The sequence below is a fragment of the Echiichthys vipera genome (genome assembly GCF_963691815.1).
Source record: "Echiichthys vipera genome assembly, chromosome: 18".
Classification (NCBI taxonomy): domain Eukaryota; kingdom Metazoa; phylum Chordata; class Actinopteri; order Perciformes; family Trachinidae; genus Echiichthys; species Echiichthys vipera.
The window spans coordinates 12,334,071-12,353,606 of NC_139843.1; the positions used below are offsets into that span (position 1 = coordinate 12,334,071).

Consider the following 19,536-nt stretch of genomic DNA (forward strand, 5'->3'; position numbering starts at 1 on the left):
TACAAGAAGTGTGGGATTTTCTTCAGGTTAATGTGTTAAAATGAAGTTGAATGAACTGCTTTGTCATCAGTACAATTTAAGTGTGTTTAATCTCAGGGAGACAAGTCCCATTTCCTCTCATTTATTACTCTTTAAACACAGGCATCCAGGGTTTAAAAAAAAAAAAGTCATATTTTCTTTGTCATTATTATGTCCTAAACATCATTTAATTGTATTTATCTATGGTAGGTAAGCACCAAGTCTTTTGTAACACATACAATTTAGACTGGTTGTAAATGTTTCTCAATTTCCTATGCCCTTTTCAAACATATCGTAAATGTGTTGATTTATGGCAGGTAAGCCTCAGAGCGGAGGGGCTTCTCCCACAGAGCAACCACTGGGATTAGGACAGCCTGTAGTGGCAGGACTTGCAGAGGGCCTTTTGGACCTGGGAGTGGTGAAGGTTTGTTTAAAAAAAAAAAAAAAAAAAAACTATATCTGGTATTTAAAAAATGGAGTATGTCTTCAGCTTTTTCTTTAAGTTTACATCAGCATCATTATTTCAGAAATGGTCCTTTACTGCTCTGAATACGCAAATGTACATTGGGAAAATATACATTTATCTTGTAGGATTAGTAATCAATTTTGTTTTTGAATAACATTTGACAGTCACAAGTTCAATTGCACTTATAATATTCGTAATACTGTGTTTATTTGGGTTTACAGGCTGTGTTCGTAGGTCATCAGGGAGTAGACGTACATGCTGTATGTTTGCAAAACAAGCTGAGCCAGATGACCGCAGAGGAAAACGGTCTCAGCCTCCTCTACGGTCTCAGTACCACCGACAACAGGTCAGTGACTTGTTACTACCAGTACCCTACTTTGAAATCAACTGTTTGAACGCTAGTTCATTGCTATGCAGATAGGTCAGTATATATATTTATATAATATTATAATATGATATTTCAACTAATCTCCTATCTACTGCCACTAGACTCCTGCACTTTGTGGCCCCCAACCACACGGCACAGATGCTCCATAAAGGCTTGTCGGAGTTGGTAAACGCAACCAGAAAATTAAAGAAGTTTCCTGACCAAAGGTTGCAGTGGCTAAGGAAGCAGTATGTCAGCTTGTATCAGGTAAACTGATTTTTTCCTGTTTACCGATTTATTTTTGTCTTTTTCTTCATCACTCTATAAATGTGAAAGCCACAACTTTCACACATTCCTAAAAGAGTTTTATTTTCTATGGTTATATATAAACAAAGAATGATGTAAAAACATAGATTCTTAGATAAAGTAAGATTTTTTTTTTTTGCCTTAAATTAAAGGATGAGAAGCCTTTAGCTAAACCTTACATATATATATATATATATATATATATAAATACACGTGTTTGTCTCCGTTAGGAGGATGGCAGGTACGAAGGCCCTACACTCGCTCATGCCATTGAGTTGTTTGGTGGGCGAAGGTGGAACATGGGTACAGGTGGAATGGAGAAATCCGCGGCCCAGAAAAACAGCCCTCTGAGCATCAATGATAAGACCAAGAAAAAGAAGAAGATCCTTGTCAGGGTGAGTGGTTAAAAAAGTGAATTGTCCTTTCAGACTACAGTTAGCTAAGCCTCTTATCAACAATGAGTGAGCAGGCAAAACTTAAGTGTCTTGCAGGTACACTTTGTCCTGTTTTCTTTTGCTTTCTCTTATAAACAGCTGTTCAGTACACCACACATATGGCAAGCCCCTGGTCCATTTCACAATTCACTCTTAACTGAATAGTTGCTGGTTTTAACATAACATGTGTTTATACACCCAACACAGGGAGACAGTGGGGATGCCACGGATGACGAGATGGTTTCCAGGAAAACACGGAGCTGTAAGGAGGGACTGTATCGGAACGGGCCGGAGTCGGACAGCATCGACCAAGAAGATCCAGGTGACATTTTAAAGACTTAGAGCTATTTCAAGTTGTACAAAGAATCAAAATCTGTAGATTTATGCCAAGCAAAGACATTATGTTTTGATATCCCAAAAGACTACACAAAAGTAATTTAAAGAATAAAACCATCTTTACAGGACATTCCCTATGGCTCTGTATTGTCTATATGTTTTTTTTATTAAACATGACTCCTCTTTGACTCCATAGAGGACAGCTTCCCTGGGCCATTCTCCCTATCATCCAGTAGAAGCCCTGGATTGCTAGCCTCTTCCTCCTCTTCCTCCTCCTCTTCCTCCAGTATGGCGGGCTCCAACCATTCCCGCCCTCAATCCTCACCGGTCCTCTCCGGAACTGCCAAGTCACAGCCAGGGTATATACCATACTTAATACAAAGACTGGATGTGTAGCAGGCTGACATCTAAAACCGTTATTTTTCACTCGGGTTAAGAGCTTTTGCCCTTTTCTCTGTGGTTGTAGGGCATGGAGCAGCAGGTCGTGGCATGGTCGAGGTAAAGGCTGTTTCAAAGGCTTCCAGAATCTCATGATTTCTGACAGCTCGATGAGCTTCATCGAGTTTGTTGAGCTCTTCAAGTCATTCAGGTAGATACGGAAAAAATGGGTCTGATTTTTACATTGTTGGTGCACTGTAGGAACAGCGGAGTTAGATACTGTCTCTAAAGCAGATATTCAATCACATTTATCTGGTTATATGAAATCATCCAACATTCATGTACAATATATGTTTACTGTACACGTTCTATTCATTTCTGCCATCTCACTCCCTCTTGTTATACAACTGTCTTTTCAATAGCAGCAAAGATATACTATGATTAAACTTATTCAACAAAGGCTTCTCAAGGTTATCATGCCCAGGACATTTTCCACGGATTCTCAACTGTATAATATTTAGCTTCCATAATATTTTCCCCTGTCAAATCAAAGGAAACAATGTTTTGACTTGATAAGCAATGGCTTATTCTCATACCACTCCTCCTACATTGCTTAGTTTGCAGTGTATCCTCGCATCTGCTGCCCAGCACTTTCCTTTTAAATTCCAAGCTTGCTCAACTAAAGCCATGCAGCAAAAATGGAAGTAATGTACTGCAGCAGATGTAACCGTTGTTTGTCCTGTGGCTAATTACATATGGTAAAGAAAAATATGATATAAACTAATGACACCTACCTTGACAGGAAAACTAAAAATTCAGGATCAGAATCAGAAATACTTTAATAATTCCAGGGGGAAATTGTTTAATTAAAACATCAGATGATATTTGTTAATTGAAAGTCTACTAATGCGACTTTTCATTAGGCCTTTAAAAGAATGTAGATACAACTGAATGTACTTGAAACAAGACCTTTGTTTAGTCTTCAACAAGTTTTTTTTGTCTGCTGGTCTTACACAATGCTTCTTCACACAATTCTGCCCAATATTGGAATAAAACTCTAAAGTAGACTGTTTGTCAGTCTAAGGCAACTAAAATGAGACAAAATTTTGCTATTTGCTATTTCCTCCACAGTATCCGAAGCAGAAAGGACCTAAAGGAACTGTTTGATACCTTTGCTGTCCCCTGCAGTCGTGCAAGTCAAGAGTCTGCTCCTCTCTACACAAACCTCAGCATAGACGATAAAGACACAGGGCTACAGCCAGACCTCGGTAAAAGAACAAACAGTTACATTCTTTTTATATATTTTTAGCAGTCAAAAACATGGGCACCACATTGTTAACGGACTATCACTTATTTCTTCCTCTTCACCAGACTTACTAACCCGCAACGGTTCTGATCTTGGCCTGTTTATCCGGACGAGGCAGCAGATGTCAGACAACCAGAGGCAGATCTCAGACGCCATTGCAGCAGCCAGCATTGTGACCAATGGGACAGGCGTTGAAAACGCTTCTCTAGGCGTCTTGGGATTGGCTATCCCACAGCTCAACGACTTCTTAGTCAACTGTCAGAGAGAGCACCTGAGCTACGATGAGATTCTCAGCATCATACAGGTAGATTCTGGAAGGAATGGATGAACCAATACAAGGACTGCACTTCCATAAATCAAGAAAATGTCTGATATAGAGTTGTGGATATGACCAGATGAATAAAGATACAAGGAAGTAACGGGGGAATAATGGCAATTTATTGTTTTATGCTTTTCCCTTGCAGAAATTTGAGCCTTCATCAAGCATGAGGCAGATGGGTTGGATGTCATTTGAAGGCTTTGCAAGGTATAGAAAATACATAATTCGAAATACATTTTATATTCATGTCAGCACCGAAATTAAAGTATATACTGTATTTATAACCCACACATTACATACTGTGTCATAATCACTGGCAGTTAAACTTAATGTTTTAAATGTAACATTTTTTTTAAATATATTGGGGATTTCTTGCTAATTGTAATCAGTGCAATTGAGTCATATATTGTTAAATAAACCATCCATCTCTCCATACCAGGTTCCTAATGGATAAGGACAACTTTGCTTCTCGTAATGAGGAATCCCAGATGAACCCGGAAGAGCTGCAGTACCCTCTGTCCTACTACTACATTGAATCTTCTCATAACACCTATCTGACTGGGCACCAGCTCAAAGGAGAGTCATCTGTTGAGTTGTACAGTCAGGTAACTTGTTCTTTTTTGGACCCATAACTCCATTTATTGCATGTTCGTATCTGATCATTAAATGTGTTGTTTTTTTTTCACCAGGTGCTGCTGCAGGGCTGTAGGAGTGTCGAGTTGGACTGCTGGGATGGAGATGATGGCATGCCAGTTATTTATCATGGACACACACTCACCACTAAAATACCCTTCAAGGTTAGAAATTCATATGCATAATTCAATTCAGAAAATAGATGTCCATTGAATAAAAAGAAAACAATCAATCACTGGCTCTCTTTGCTTTCTCTGCTCTTTGGCAAACATTTTCACAACAGAGCCATATCGCTATATGATGTATTTATTTTGACAAAAGTAGTAGACCTCAGTTCACCAGCTGGATAACTCTTGAGGGAAATATCAATACTATTTATTTCCTGAAATCGCAGTTAGTTAGACTAATCAGAGCTCTCAAAGACCTGTATGTTATTTAATGCTGTATCTAAGGACTGTTAAAGTAAATCTCATTAGTATTAGTTTCCATAGAGTTTCACTGTCTCATGTTTGGCTTGGAGTGCTGTTTTCTAAGAATGAAATCTCTCCCATGATCCTCCAGGATGTGGTGGAAGCAGTTAACCGGTCTGCATTTGTCAATTCAGACATGCCTGTCATCCTGTCCATAGAGAACCACTGCTCTCTTCCACAGCAACGGAAGATGGCTGAAATCTTTAAGGTATGACGGCAGCTGTCTGACAACGCACACACATACAGTACAAGATACAACTTGTCTTCCATGTGTGGTTAGTTGATGTTGTTGGTATTTTCACATTCTATTTTGTAACAGAGTCATTTGTGTGTATAATGAACAGTAACAATCGGATACAATTTGTCACGCCTTTTCCGTCAAATCACACATCCCATAGTGCTACCTTTTTAAGCAATAAAGGTGACCTCAAAATCCACACAAGTAAAGTTTCATTGGAACACGTTTTCACACTGCATATTCTTAGCCTCAGTGATAACCTAGCACCTCTTCACATACACATTATCATTATTCTCACTGCACTTCTACCAGTCCTAATGTGACTAATGTTTAGACTTTAGACTTAGAGTTTTAGACCAGTTTTTCAAGTAATAACATAAACCTGAGGTTTATGTTGGAATATGCCAAGATTGTGCCACTGTGAAAGTTTTGGGATAAATGTGTGAATAGCCGTAAACACACTACGTTTTAGGTAGTATTAATAAGTGTGCATTTTCAACAATATTCTGAGAATATCAAGCACCTCCACCATCAAGTACTCTAGTTTCTGGTACAACTACACTCCTCCAGGTGGGAATGTTTTGCTCTATGACTTTTGTAACAGCACCTTTTTAGCAAGGGTAATATGTTTTCCGTGCCTGGATTTTCTCAGAAGCTGTGGGCTTTCAAAGTAGCAGACATCCAGCCATAGGCTTGCTTTTCTAATCTTTAGGCCACAACTGTCCTTTTCTTCTTCTTTTTCAAGTTGTATACTCAAAGCCACACATATTTGGGCACAACAGAAACATCATGGAATAATCGTGCTTTCATCTAACAAAACTTCCCAGCATCCTATCCTCCCTGGAGACTGACTTCTGAGCGGCTTGATAAAAAAAAAAGAAGAAATCTTTCATGTCAAGACAGCTCTGTGCCTCTGGCCATCCTACGTCACCAAGGGCTTGTTTATTTGAAATGTTGTTTGTGTTGATCAAAGCACATTTACTTTCTTCACATTACATTCTGATCTGTACCTTTTGATAATTGTATATGATGTATTGACTGTCTGTCTATCACATTTGAATATTTATCTGTTAGACGGTGTGTGGGGAACGCCTTGTGACGCGTTTCCTCTTTGAAAGTGACTTCAGCGATGACCCTCACCTGCCATCGCCACTGCAGCTGCGAGGGAGGATCCTCCTCAAGAACAAAAAGCTCAAAGCACACCAGGCGCCGGTGGACATTCTCAAACAGAAGGTTGAGAAAGAAAGACATCCTGTCCACACACCTTGCATATACATAATTTATATTTTGCAGGTAGCATTAGTACATCCAATATTTAGCATTGTTGATTAGAGTGCTGTCACATAAATAATATATGTGCTCAAATGTAAACCTTGTCACACAATGTGTGCTTGGTGCATATATACACTTTACTGTTTCTCTGCAGATTAGTGTTTGTATATTTACAGGTACTGAGTAGATATAGAACTTTCTAAATATTAGTTATTCTTGCATGCAATTTTTCACATGAACAATTTTACAATATTGTAACTAATTTTACAATATTGTAACCATTTTAAAGGCTCATCAGCTGGCCCACATGCAGGCCCAGGCCAGCAATGGCTCACCAGGGGTTACTCCGCCTAGCAACCACACCAATGAGGAAGAGGAGGAGGAAGAAGACGAGTACGACTACGACTATGAGTCTCTATCAGATGGTAAAGAGAACTGCAATGACAGCTGTAAACACTTCAAAAGCACAAAACCTCAACCGAAGAATTCTATCTACCACATAAAAGTAGATTATTTCGACATAAACCTTGAACCAGTTTCTGTTCACACCTTTATTCTGTATCCCTTTAAAAAAAAAAAAGCTCTATTCTCTCTTTGTGTTTGTACTCTATTCTGACTCCCTTCCTTTTCTATTTTATCCTGCCTGTTTTCCACTTAGCTGATGTCCTCACAGCCTCTACTGCCTCGTATGGCCTGGAAGGTAAATGCACGGCTCTGATGCGCCTCTCCATGTGCCAGTGTTTCCATCTAGTTTTGTTTTACAGTGGTCGCTGATTGGCTTTTGCCACATTTTGTTCTTGAGAAAGTTACAACATCTTAGTTGAAATCTTATAGTATCCTAAAATGGCTTCTTAAAGTGATACATTAATTTTGAGCCTGCAATTGAAATAATGGTTCCTTGTTGAAAATGTACTTGTTGTGGTTGACCAACACTGGAGAATAACTACATAGGAAACACTGGTATGTAGACGTGCACTAGTGATCTGCATCGTTGCTATAGACTGATCCCTGTATGTGCCCGCATACTGTAACTGTGCTAGCTTTCTGCTTTTTGTGGACGCCCAGTTATGTTCCGCTGCAGCATAGCCATGTATCGTGCATGGTAAGCAGCAGTCTAAATTTTAACCATTACATATTGTATAACATTTGGAAACCAGTAAAAACTTAAATCAAATACATCCATTCTATTTGAAAAAAGTATTCTGGAAAGTGTGTTGTTTGACGGTCTGAGATAAAAATCAATGTGCTAACACTGAGGGCTTGAACTGATAACGTCTGTTAAAAGACATCCCCCCTCATTCTCCAGCGTACCTAACAAATTAACAACCATGTGTATTCTTCAGCAGCGAAGTTCCAGCCACTCTACTTTGTAATCTCTCTAATTCATAATGCTTTTAGAATCACAATAGGGTGCCATACATGCATATTTATCACTACATTGCTAATAAGGGATGTTCCACGATGTCAGGATTGTTTGTTATGATGTACACATGTTTTACCACCATTATGTATTTCCAGTAACTGCAGTAATGCGCCGTGCGTCCTTAACTCCCAGCTTGCCATTTTTCTTGTAACTTTGTTAAGATGCACTCCATCACCCAAATGACTTTAAAAAAATTACTTTTTTTTTAAAGGAAAATAGTAATTGTGATGTGAACTTGTGTTGTGTTTGTGTGCATTTTTTTGTTTAATCTGTTTTGTTTTGTTTTTTCTTTACGATGCAAGCAAAGAATATATAGGCCACAACCTTCAGGAATTATAGAGAAAACTGTGCAGTTTAGAGTCAGGGCAGGACGGGACCATACTGTCTACCTCTAGACTGTCCTTGAAAGAGGCATACTTATGTATGACATTAAAATTAGTTGTGTGTGTAGAGAACAAAAAAAAAGGTTTTATTTTGATAGTATTAGCATGACTTCTCTTTCTCCCACAAACGCATCTTCTCCCTTCCTCCTCTTCTCTGTACTGTATTTGTCTGTGACCTCGCCAGTGGCTGGGCAGGCTCATCAGGGAAACAAAACAAAGCCATCTGGTTTCTCAGGCCCTACACTGCCCCCGCACTAAACAACAGACCAGGGGAAACTACCCTGTCCCGGTCACAGTCCAAGCACTGCTCTTTCCTTAAATCTGCCCTTTACTTGTCCTTGTTGGGGGAACTTACCGGTCAAAGACCCTTCAAAATCCATTCGTCAAATCTAATCCTCATACAGTTTTGTCACTTCCTTTTTTCCAGTAAAATATTAACCTATTCGCTAGCAAGATATCCTGACTAAATAAACCACCCTTAACTGTCTCCATTTGACCCGACATGCTTCTACTTAACATCAGCTGGCCCAATACAAACACTTGAGCACGAAACTGCCAAGTTGCCACCATATCTATCTATCTAACGGTAGCTTTCTCCATTCACAGCCTGGCCCAACTCACTCCTTTGGCTACTGTCTACAGAGTGACATCCAGGGTTAAACCTTTTTCAAAGGGGCAAGATTCCAAGTGTCAGGAAATAAACAAGTTCTCTGTGCCAAAGAGCTTCTGCATTTTTATGCTGTTATGTTTCTCGCTGTGTTTTTGGCTGCAGTGAATGTGTAGGAAGATTCTGAGCAAAGGGAAGAACTCCCTGCTGTTGCTTCTGTTTACAGTTGATAGACATGGTTTTGAATATAAACAGGGATGGGCATTGGTGGGCTTTTGCTTGGGAGCCTGCTCATTGGCTCTGCAGGCAGTCAGGGATATTGATAACGGCTTTTCCCTTTATAATCAATCTGTTATTGTTTCCACCTGCAGTCATCTAGAAGTCATAACTAATCTCTGACTGAAATACACAACCACTGTAGATCATTATACCGTAATTCATTGTTTATAGATACACACCAGCAAGTCACTATCCTGTTCATTAGAGTGTGTATGTTCCAACCCTCCAAAAAAAACTAAGAGAGAGACTAGAGAGTTAATTTAAATGTATTGTACAGGCACAGTAAAGGTGAAAACGGCGGAAACTTGACAAACATAAACTTGAAAGAAATTTGTTTCAACTATTGGTTGAATGCCGAAGCTTAAACATTTAAGATGCAGTGAACCAACATTGTTGAAGAAAATCTCCATTCTTGGAATACAAAGCCAGCAGTTGTTTTTACAATAAGTAAGATTCCCAGATGCTAAATTTACTTCTTCTGATGTCTTACTGGTGATTTAACATACACTGTATCAACTGGGACACCAACTCCAACCTATCCTGGATCAAATGTTGTCTGCTACTCTTAATATATATTTAAAAATTGGTATTGGATGTGTGCAGGAATTAAATGAATTAAGAAATATGTCCTTAAGGGGAAATTAGGCTTTAAAGAGGGGCATGTTGCATGCTTGCTCTATTGGCAGATATTTTAAACGGTCACACTTAACAATGATGGTTGCATTTCCATCAGTTACCCAGCTTCCTCACTGTTGCCTCACTATGACAAACATTAGTATTTTGTATGTGGTCCAATTCATGCCAATTTAATTCACGCTGCATATTCATCTGTTTGTTTTTGACACTTAATTCGCCCACAAAACGTTTCCTGAGGATTTCCTTCATATCCATCTGCTTCACGCAGTGCTCCTGTACACCTATTAACACTTGGAAGCTACTATAAATCATTGTATTTCCTAAATAGATAACATCCTGGATGACAAGCCAGAGGGGAAGAGCTCAGCGGACAAAGAAGAGCAACCTGTGGATGAAATACCGAAGAGGATGAAGAAGTCTGATAGCACCACGCAGAGCAAAGGAAAGGTAAGGAACACAGTAAGAAGAAGCCCATTTTATAGCCACTAGATGTCAGTGGGTATTTTGGCTGTTTGGATTCAAGCCAATGCTTATAAAAACAGGAAAATACATTGAATGATTCTAATGAAAAAATCTGACATTTGGACAGATAACTCTCCTCTGCCCGTGTATCTGTGAAGTGCCGCCTCTACTTCGATAGTTCATTACTGTCTCTTAGAGTAAAATATAAACCGTGTTGTCCGTGTCTTGTGTCCACCTGCACCTGTAGGTGTTTGACATGGAGCTGGGCGAGGAGTTTTACCTCCCTCAGAACAAGAAGGAGAGTCGACAGATTGCCCAGGAGCTGTCCGACCTCATCATCTACTGCCAGGCTGTGAAATTCCCCGGTAGACAATATTTTATCACTTCTCCTTCCCACACAGCTCTTTTTCTTTCTCTACTTTTAATTTTTAACATACATTTCTGAGTGTTACTTCATGTCCCTCTTCTTTTACTTGATTTACTCTTCATCGCATCAATCTTCCACCTTCTCGTCTTTTACTTTTGACATGCTTTCATTTTCAGCATTATCCATTTTTGTGTTTTGTCCCACTCTAATCCACTCCCATGTTGTATTTAAGAGGTCAAACCTTTCGCTGTGTTTTTGAATTTTTTTCATTACAAAACATTCATATCATATCCCAGAGTTACACTTCATTGCTCTCCCACAGTGGACACCCACAGAGATGAAGAAGCCTTTTCTCCCCATGGGAAAGATATGGTTACTTTATTGTGTTGTAGGTCCCAGAGCAGTATATTTTACATTAAGGAATGGGTATGTCCTGTCGGCTGAATATACTTAGTATCCCAGATTCAAATTTGACCCAGGGCCTTTGTTGCATGGCACATCCATGTTTCTTAATGTGTCAAAATTTCTATTGGTTAAAATCACATGTGTTTAATTTTAAATAAATGAAAATGCTTTCTGTTCAGCAGTTCAGGGTGTTTAACTTTACTTTCTGCATCCTCCTAAAACTCTCTATTGGCATCTGTCTTCATTCCGTGTTACCATTTATCTAAAATATTTCTTTTTGTCCCTTAAATACCAACCTCTTATCTCCTCTTTCCTCCCTCAAATGTCCTCTTCTCTCTTTACATGACATTTGCCCTTATAAATGTGCCTGTGTTTCCACTGGTATTTTATTTGTTTACTGTTTCTAGGGACCTGAGATCTGAGAAAGAGAAGACAGGGCAAATAGCCAAATTCAGACAGTCAGCAGACTTGTTGCTGCTGTCCGCTCTCTGAACTGGTTGCAGATGGACAAGCTACTTCTAAAAACTTGTCTACAAACATTTAAACTATCTTAAAAATGCGTGGCAAGTTAGAATCGTTGCAACATTTATATGGTTTTCATCTCAAATATGTTCATACTAAATAAGAATAACCTCAAGATTAGGAGTATTTTAATTTAATAAGGAACATTTTTTTTTGCATCAATAGGTCATTAAAGTGATGACATTAGCCTAATTAGCAAAGAAGATTGAAAGCGTCTTTTAGCTTAAGTTGCATTTCCCTTTACAAAAAAACAATCCAGGACTACAGAAGAATAATAAGCTAATAAGCTCTTTTAAAGTCAAAAACATTGTTTGCTAACTGTTCATCAAATAATACATAACTTAAGATCTGTGCTATTAGCTCTTATCCTCTGTGCTCATTAAAACAAACGCACTTGGAGTGACGCCTGGGAGGGACAAGATCTGAATTACTTCCTCATTATGATAGAAAGTGACGGCATTTAGAGAAAATGATTTCTGGATGTTAAGAAACAAATTGATTCATGCTGATGTCATGAGTGTGGTGTCTCCAGTCTGTCTGTCTTGCATTATTGACCACTTTCCTCTGTCTGCCTCTTGTGTGTGGGAACACAGGCCTGTCCACGCTGTCTCCAGCCGGCTCTGGCAGAGGGAAGGACAGAGGAAAGAGCAGGAAGTCCATATTTGGCAACACACCCGCTCGCTGTAGCGCAACAGGGGAGGTTGTGACCCAGAACCGCACCCCTGGGAAAGGTACGCAGGACTGTTAGTATTAGTGCTTGTTTTGTGGAAAAGAAAGATATATGAATATATGTATTTTTGTTCCAATTTTTAGGTGTGTTTCAGGGATATTTTGAAAACAAGTGTAACTAAATGCAGACAATTCGAATGGACAAGCAGCTAAAAAGTCCCCCGAGTGCAAAGCAGGCTAATAAAATATGCCATAATAAGTTAGAAGTAATAAATGAGGATTATTCTTAACCAGGAGTCTCCGTTTTATTTGTTATGGCTGTATGTGAACCAAAGAAGGCAGGTCTGTCGATGATTATAGTAGACGTAATTCCTACTGTTGTATTATGAAAATTTCATGTCCTCTAGTAAAAGAAAAAAAGAAGATCTTGCAAGTAATTATAGTAAGAAGCGTAAGATATTTCATCATTCAAAACTTGTGGTTAACAAGGTAAATGTTAAATATCCTGAAAACTTGGTTCCAAACTGTACGCTACCAAATTCAATTTTCAGAACTTTATATATAAGCAACCATTAAAGTATTTTTCCTATTCATTAAGTCATGTCATGAGATTTTATTTGATATATTTCCCAATCCTGATTTGTCCTCAGAGAGGTATTCTAACTCTTGATGGAGGACTCAAAGTAAGAATCAGATTTTTTTTTCAGGGCCTTAAATGTCTTTTCCTCTGTCTTTCCTCTAGGTGGCGCTGAGCGGCTGAGCTGGGAGGAGCAGCAGACGTCTCCCGTCCTCAACGCCCCCACCTCTCTCAGCGCCATCATCAGGACACCCAAATGCTACCACATCTCCTCTGTCAATGAGAATGCAGCCAAGCGCCTGTGCCGGCGGTACTCCCAGAAGCTGATCCAGCACACCGTGTGCCAGCTGCTCAGGACGTATCCAGCAGCCACCAGGATCGACTCGACAAACCCAAACCCTCTGCTTTTCTGGCTGCACGGCATCCAGTTGGTGGCACTCAACTATCAGACTGATGGTGAGGGGGGATGCTCCAATGTTTGGATCACACAGAACCAAACATTACTGATTAAATCTTTTATTTAATGTATATTTACATAGCTTAGTCCCAAATAATAGTTAGTGGAAGATAAATTAGATGAGTATGTTATTTGCCTCCTATGCAAATCAGTCCATTTTCCACAGAGAACAAAAAGACATTTCAGATTAGATTTGAAGCGTCTGTTTGTGTTATCTTATCTATCATTGAAAAGTGAAAGATAAAATGATCTCTTATCTTGCTCTTTTTACGGGATTGTTGAGCCCAAGAAGCTCTGCTGCTTATTTTTCTCTCCCTTTTTTTTCTTTTCTCTCTATCTTCTCTCCTCTTTTTTTTCTCTTTTTTCTTGCTGTCCCTACATCTTAATTTCCAGAAGTTCTCTGCTGTCAGTCTTCGGTCTTTACCAGATGAAGTTATTTTCTCTAAGAGGCATATTAGATTTAAAAAAAAACTCTCGTCCTCATCAGTCTTATTCTGTTTAGATCCTTGTCCTACCCCTATTCCTTTAGTTCACTCCTCCCTTCATGTTTTCTTTATCTGCTTCTCGAATCATCCTACGCCCCATTTGAAATCCAAGTTTACTAAACATGATCACCCAGTTGTGTGCAAGGAGACACTTAAATGCACTCAAGCATGCAAGTTTTGTATATAGATCACTCTTTCAGAGCGAACAACGAAGCAAACATTCAAAAGGATAAATCGCTGCAGTTAACAGTAACCAAACTGGATAATCTTTGTCTTTAATACCTCTTTTGTGGAGTTTAGGTTTATGATGATAGCTTGTTAATTATTACCTCTCTCTTTTCTTTCCTTCCCAGACTTGCCCATGCAGTTGAATACAGCTCTGTTTGAGGCCAATGGCGGCTGTGGCTACGTCCTGAAGCCAGCAGTGCTCTGGGACCGTAGCTGTCCGCTCTATCAGCAGTTCTGTCCGATGGAGAGGGATGTGGAGAAAATGAGCCCTGGCGTCTATTCCCTCACTGTGAGTTAAGATGACATATGGAACAGAATGGAAGATGGATCAGGAAGACTACTTTATCCTTGATACTTTATTCTCTCCACTTTCATCCTGCCTCCTTCTGCTTAATATAAATATATATAGATATATATAGATATATAGATAGATTTTATAACTGGACATTCAAATATACACAACTTAGAACTCATATTAGGTCCATTAAGGTGTGTTTGGACTGTTCTATTGTGAAAGGGTGTGTATGTGCTATCATTATTTGACAGTCATAAGGCCACTCAGTTAATTCCATATAACAGCGAATGAGAACAGGAATTCATAAAAGCTCTGAATTGCAATTGCATTTGTTGGCCGTACTTTGTCTGTGCTTATTGTTCTGTCTGTGCTTTTCATCACTTTGAGTCATTTATTACGCACTGCAAAACCTGAAGGTTATTGCACCAAATCAGGTTTCAAGTTCTGTATGTATCTACGTGATGATTTTCTTTGCATCCTCACTGAAAAGAAGAGAAGTTACCATCTCAGAAGCAGACATTTAACTGTATTAGAAGTGAAACTGGGAAAAAATTTCATGTCATGACAAAATTAAATTGTCTGAGAGATTCAGGTTATCTGCTCTCTTTCTCAGAGGCACCATAAACACTGATCTGATTAAAAATACAGCAGTAAAAACAAGAGGGATGATCAAACACTCATAAAGCCTGTGTGCCCACTGTATGTGTGTATGTGTGTGTCAACGACAGAAAAGACGTAAGATGAAATAGAATCCTTGTTGCCAGGTCAGCGTGACTTCACTTCTCTGGCGAGCTTGGGTTATCATCAGATGGACTGAAAATAAACTTGGTTCAGGAACAGGGAAAAGTGTTAAAATAATCTGAGCTGCTAGTGGGGTATTTCATAGTGTGTGACTAGTTCTACTCATTAATTATCACACCTCTTCTGTAATATTTTTCCTCTCAGATTGTGTCCGGTCAGAACGTTTGTCCCGGTAACAGCGCTGGCAGCCCCTGCATTGAGGTGGATGTTCTGGGCATGTCCATTGACAGCTGCCATTTCCGCACCAAACCCATCCACCGCAACACCCTCAACCCCATGTGGAGCGAGCACTTCCAGTTCACTGTGCACTTTGAAGAGATGTGCTTCCTGCGCTTTGCCGTAGTGGAGAACAACAGTTCCCAGACTACTGCTCAGAGGACTCTGCCTCTAAAAGCCCTCAAGCCAGGTAGGTGTCTCAGACACAACAGATGTAACTGTGAGAAAGGATGGATCTGAGCTTCCTGCAAGAGCACCTGTAAATATTAAAGGTCCCATATTGTGCTAATTTTCAGGTTCAAACTTTGAGTTTTTTGAGTTTTCTACTTGAGGCATGTTTACATGCTTTAATGTTCAAAAACACTTTATTTTTCTCTTATTGTCTGTCTAAATATATATGTATTCACCCTCTGTCTGAAATGCTCCGTTTAAGCGCCTTTCTCTTTAAGAAAAAGCCCAGTCTGCTCTGATTGTTCAGAGTATTCTGCGTCTGCACTCTCAGCGTCTCTTTCCCCCATCATTGCAGCTGGGAAATTACTTTAACGGCACGGTAGCAGCACTTTCTACCTACAGTATATGTAGTATAGTTGTGACATCACAACTGTACAGAAGTCCTGACAGCTCGTTTAAAGGCATAGTTTCTTAATACGGACTATGTGCATTTCACTGTGGATTTAATGTTTTAATACTTTCACAGATATATAGCACCTTGACCTGCTTTATAATCTTGTCATTTCCTGACTACAAAGCTAAATGTAAACATACAAAAATTAAAATGTACTCAACCAAATACAAGATGCTTAACTGAATTTTTTTTTCTTTTTTCTTTTGGACCATTCAGTGTTATCGTTTAACATGTCATCATAATAAATTTTCTTGTTGTGCTTTTCAGGTTACAGACATGTCCAGTTGAGGACGCAACATAATGAACCTCTTGAAGTGTCAAGCCTGTTTATCTACAGCCGCAGAGTAGAGGAAGGTCCCACAGGAGGCGCTACTTCCTCATCACTGGTAAGACCTGTCAGCTCTTCAGGCTCACTCTTAATACTGTACCTCCACTGTGCTTCCAAGACTGTTGGATGAAGCAGAAATGTCATGATGATATATTTCATTATAACCTCTCCTGCTCTCCACACAGCTGTTCAGTTCAGAGGAGAAACATGCCTTGCAGACGCACAGGGTGACCGTGTACGGAGCTCCTGGTCCTGAGCTTTTCACCGTGTTCTCTGTTACAGAACAGACGACCGCCAAACAGCTGCTGGACACGGTTAGTACTTTATAAATAAAGATTCATGATGATGCGATCACAATTCCACACATATTTTTTTTTCATTCGTCACATTGTGCCATATCTACCTACGCAGGTGATAGCATCTGCAGGAAACCCGTCAGAGTACTTCCTGTGCGAGGAGAAGGTGCCTCTGTTGAAAGAGCGCAGCGAGGTGAAGCGCTGTGCTCAGCAGCGTCCTCTAGCACCCGAGGAGGAGGTGGTCAGACTGGTCTCAGGCTGGAACTCTGAGGAGGGATACGTGGGGAGGATCTGCCTCAAAACGAGAGAGGAGGTACACACAGACTTGGTCGAAACGGATCTCAGAGTAGATTCAAAGTAACAAGGACCTGTGTCTTTGTGTTCATCCCTAGAGCTGTTATTACATTTAGCATCACACTACCACAAAAAAAAATTGATACACACTTGTTTGTGGGATCTATCATGTAGACTGTGGCTCCCCCTTCTGGCTTCTTGCAGAACTTAAATGAGAAGAACACTTTGCTGGAGGGAGAGGAGGAGGTGACTGTGGGAGGTAGAGAAGGAGTAGGAGGAGGAGCAGAGGACGATATGTTCTTCATCCAGGTCCATGAAGTTTCACCAGAACAGCCTCACACTGTGATCAAGGCCCCGCGCTACAGCACTGCCCAGGATATCATACAGCAGGTGAGGAGAGTCAAAAATGCACCTGATGAAACTTTGCAAGATGTGTAAACCAACGTCTTGTGACTTGATTTTTTTTTTTTCATACACTCTCTGTCTGTTTGTCTAGACTTTGTCAAAGGCCAAGTATTCCTACAGTATCCTATCTAATCCCAATCCATGTGACTACGTCCTGATGGAGGAAGTGACCAAGGACGCCAGCTCTAAGAAGTCCTCCACCCCTAAGCCCCTGCAGCGGGTGCTACTGGATCACGAGTGTGTCTACCAAGCTCAGAGCCGCTGGCGGGGCGCTGGGAAATTCATTCTTAAACTCAAAGAGCAGGTAGCTCTAGAAGTGGGGGCTGGTTTTCAATGCAAGAGACTTTTTAGTGTTTAATTTTCCATGTTTTTTTAATGTATCACATTACTCCCTTGAGCATGTTTCGACTTTGTAAGTGCTTGCATGAATTGCCTCTCATGCTGCTCACGTCTCAATTAATCCATGTTGTTTTGTGCTCGCTATTGTATTATAACACCAACATAATGAAATGTGCTTTTTACCTGTCCGTGCTTCCCTTGTTAGTAGTTGTTTTCTGTGCTATGTTGCTGTCTCTTTGTGATTCACTGTGCAGTGTTAAGTTTTATCTCATCATCTTGTTCTTATGTTTTTATATGTTGTAAGCCTATGTCTATTTGTTTTATTTATTAATCTTACTAGAGGTCTTATGTGCTGACACGCTTGTAAGTATGAATGTTTAAATGAGCTGCCTAGTTGAATAAAAGTTAAGTTATCTTTAACTTTAGTGTTTAGTTTGTTTGTATTTAAATAATTAATTTGGGATAAGTGAGGAAAATAATTAAACTAAATACATCAAGAAAACAGTAATTGAAGAATGACAAAGAAAGCATGAGTGCACATTAAGGATGAAAAAGGTATTAAATGTTTATTATAAGAAAAACTACATGCCCAGTTCTGTTTGTTCTTTCTATATTTTAGAACCATGACTCACTATTTCTGCTTCCAGGTGGTGCGGGAAGACAAAAAGAAAGTCATTTCTTTCGCCAGCGAGCTCAAGAAGCTGACCAGTCGCAGTCGCAGCATGACGACTGGCGGTGGAATGGACGGTCCTGCCCAGAGTAAGGATGATAGAGCTGCATGCTGTGTGGCTCTGACAGAGCTCCAGGAGTGAGGCTCACACTCTGCCTGCTGTCTGTGCATGGAAAGGCAACAGAGGTACCGTATGTTGTCTCACCTAACACCTAACATCACATAAGGAGCAGAACATTATCAGGTGTCACTCTGTTTGTTTAACCATCTAAAATACAAACATCTAAGGCACATTTTATGTTGTATTTCTCTATACAAATCGAATAGAATTGATTTGAAATGGATTGAATTTGGAGATTTTATCGAAGTGCTGGTATTGCATGAACTCACTTTTCTTCTCACTACTGAAAAAAAAAAATGAACATCCAAGTCATTTTTTTTCCATTTCATGGTCTGAATTAGGTGCATGTAATGTCACTAGGGGTGTCACAATTTACCAATTTGATTAGACGTTAGATTTGATGGTCACGATTCTATTCAGTTCTCTGACGGCTACGCCATTGTTAGACTATCGAGTCGTGATTTGTAGAGATCAAAACATTGTTGGTTTTATGCCCTGACAACTGACATATTTGTGGGGGTAATGTTACCCACTAAGGCCATATAATCACATTTAAATAATTTATTTAAATCGCCAATCCTGCTTTTCATTTTGATCGTTAAAACTGGATTTCAATTCCTTTTTCGACTTGGAAGTTTAATCGGGACACTCCTAAATGTATCGTATGGTCTTAAAGTATGTTCTGCACCTTTAAACTTTATTCAGAATCCTCATTTTAAATATATATTGCACATTTATTTTAGTTATATAGTACTGTGCATTACAACTTTTTTTCTGGAAATCAGATTCTTTCTTTCTTTTTTTTTGCCTAGAGGTGTCCTTAAAACTCAGACTGTACAGAGCTATGATAAAAGTTTAGATAAATCTGCTGCAAAAAATGAAAAGACCGATATTATGGACATGCAGTGTGTGTCTAGGGGGCTAAATCCTAAATCCTTTCTTCTTAGCATGTAGCCCAGTACAACTTGTGTTTGTGATGTACTTCAGACTCATGTCATCATGAATCATTTCCATTGTTATGTCCACCTGTAACACTTCATGTCCAGCAACATTTCATCCCTTATATTTAACAGATGGTCTCACTTAGCGGTTCGGCAACAACT

At 39.5% G+C, this 19,536-nt stretch overlaps 1 protein-coding gene across 4 annotated transcripts in view; it reads left to right on the plus strand.

The window, feature by feature from the left end:
- Nucleotides 1-19,536, plus strand: part of plce1 (phospholipase C, epsilon 1) — a 69,201-nt gene that overhangs the window by 49,468 nt on the left and 197 nt on the right. For 2 of the 4 annotated variants that reach the window (XM_083932635.1, XM_083932636.1), the window contains 28 exons: nt 336-442; nt 706-830; nt 974-1,118; nt 1,388-1,552; nt 1,799-1,913; nt 2,124-2,286; nt 2,394-2,516; nt 3,437-3,573; nt 3,677-3,915; nt 4,076-4,137; nt 4,370-4,535; nt 4,620-4,727; nt 5,125-5,241; nt 6,346-6,504; nt 6,833-6,968; nt 7,202-7,243; nt 10,200-10,318; nt 10,581-10,698; nt 12,221-12,358; nt 13,039-13,329; nt 14,169-14,332; nt 15,284-15,545; nt 16,248-16,366; nt 16,494-16,622; nt 16,720-16,917; nt 17,103-17,288; nt 17,395-17,607; nt 18,290-18,498. In XM_083932635.1, coding sequence (XP_083788761.1) covers nt 336-442; nt 706-830; nt 974-1,118; nt 1,388-1,552; nt 1,799-1,913; nt 2,124-2,286; nt 2,394-2,516; nt 3,437-3,573; nt 3,677-3,915; nt 4,076-4,137; nt 4,370-4,535; nt 4,620-4,727; nt 5,125-5,241; nt 6,346-6,504; nt 6,833-6,968; nt 7,202-7,243; nt 10,200-10,318; nt 10,581-10,698; nt 12,221-12,358; nt 13,039-13,329; nt 14,169-14,332; nt 15,284-15,545; nt 16,248-16,366; nt 16,494-16,622; nt 16,720-16,917; nt 17,103-17,288; nt 17,395-17,607; nt 18,290-18,454 — 4,211 coding nt within the window. In that variant the 3' untranslated portion in view covers nt 18,455-18,498. The remainder of the gene's footprint in view (nt 1-335; nt 443-705; nt 831-973; nt 1,119-1,387; nt 1,553-1,798; nt 1,914-2,123; nt 2,287-2,393; nt 2,517-3,436; nt 3,574-3,676; nt 3,916-4,075; nt 4,138-4,369; nt 4,536-4,619; nt 4,728-5,124; nt 5,242-6,345; nt 6,505-6,832; nt 6,969-7,201; nt 7,244-10,199; nt 10,319-10,580; nt 10,699-12,220; nt 12,359-13,038; nt 13,330-14,168; nt 14,333-15,283; nt 15,546-16,247; nt 16,367-16,493; nt 16,623-16,719; nt 16,918-17,102; nt 17,289-17,394; nt 17,608-18,289; nt 18,499-19,536) is intronic. The other 2 variants (XM_083932638.1, XM_083932637.1) reach the window with 2 other exon arrangements.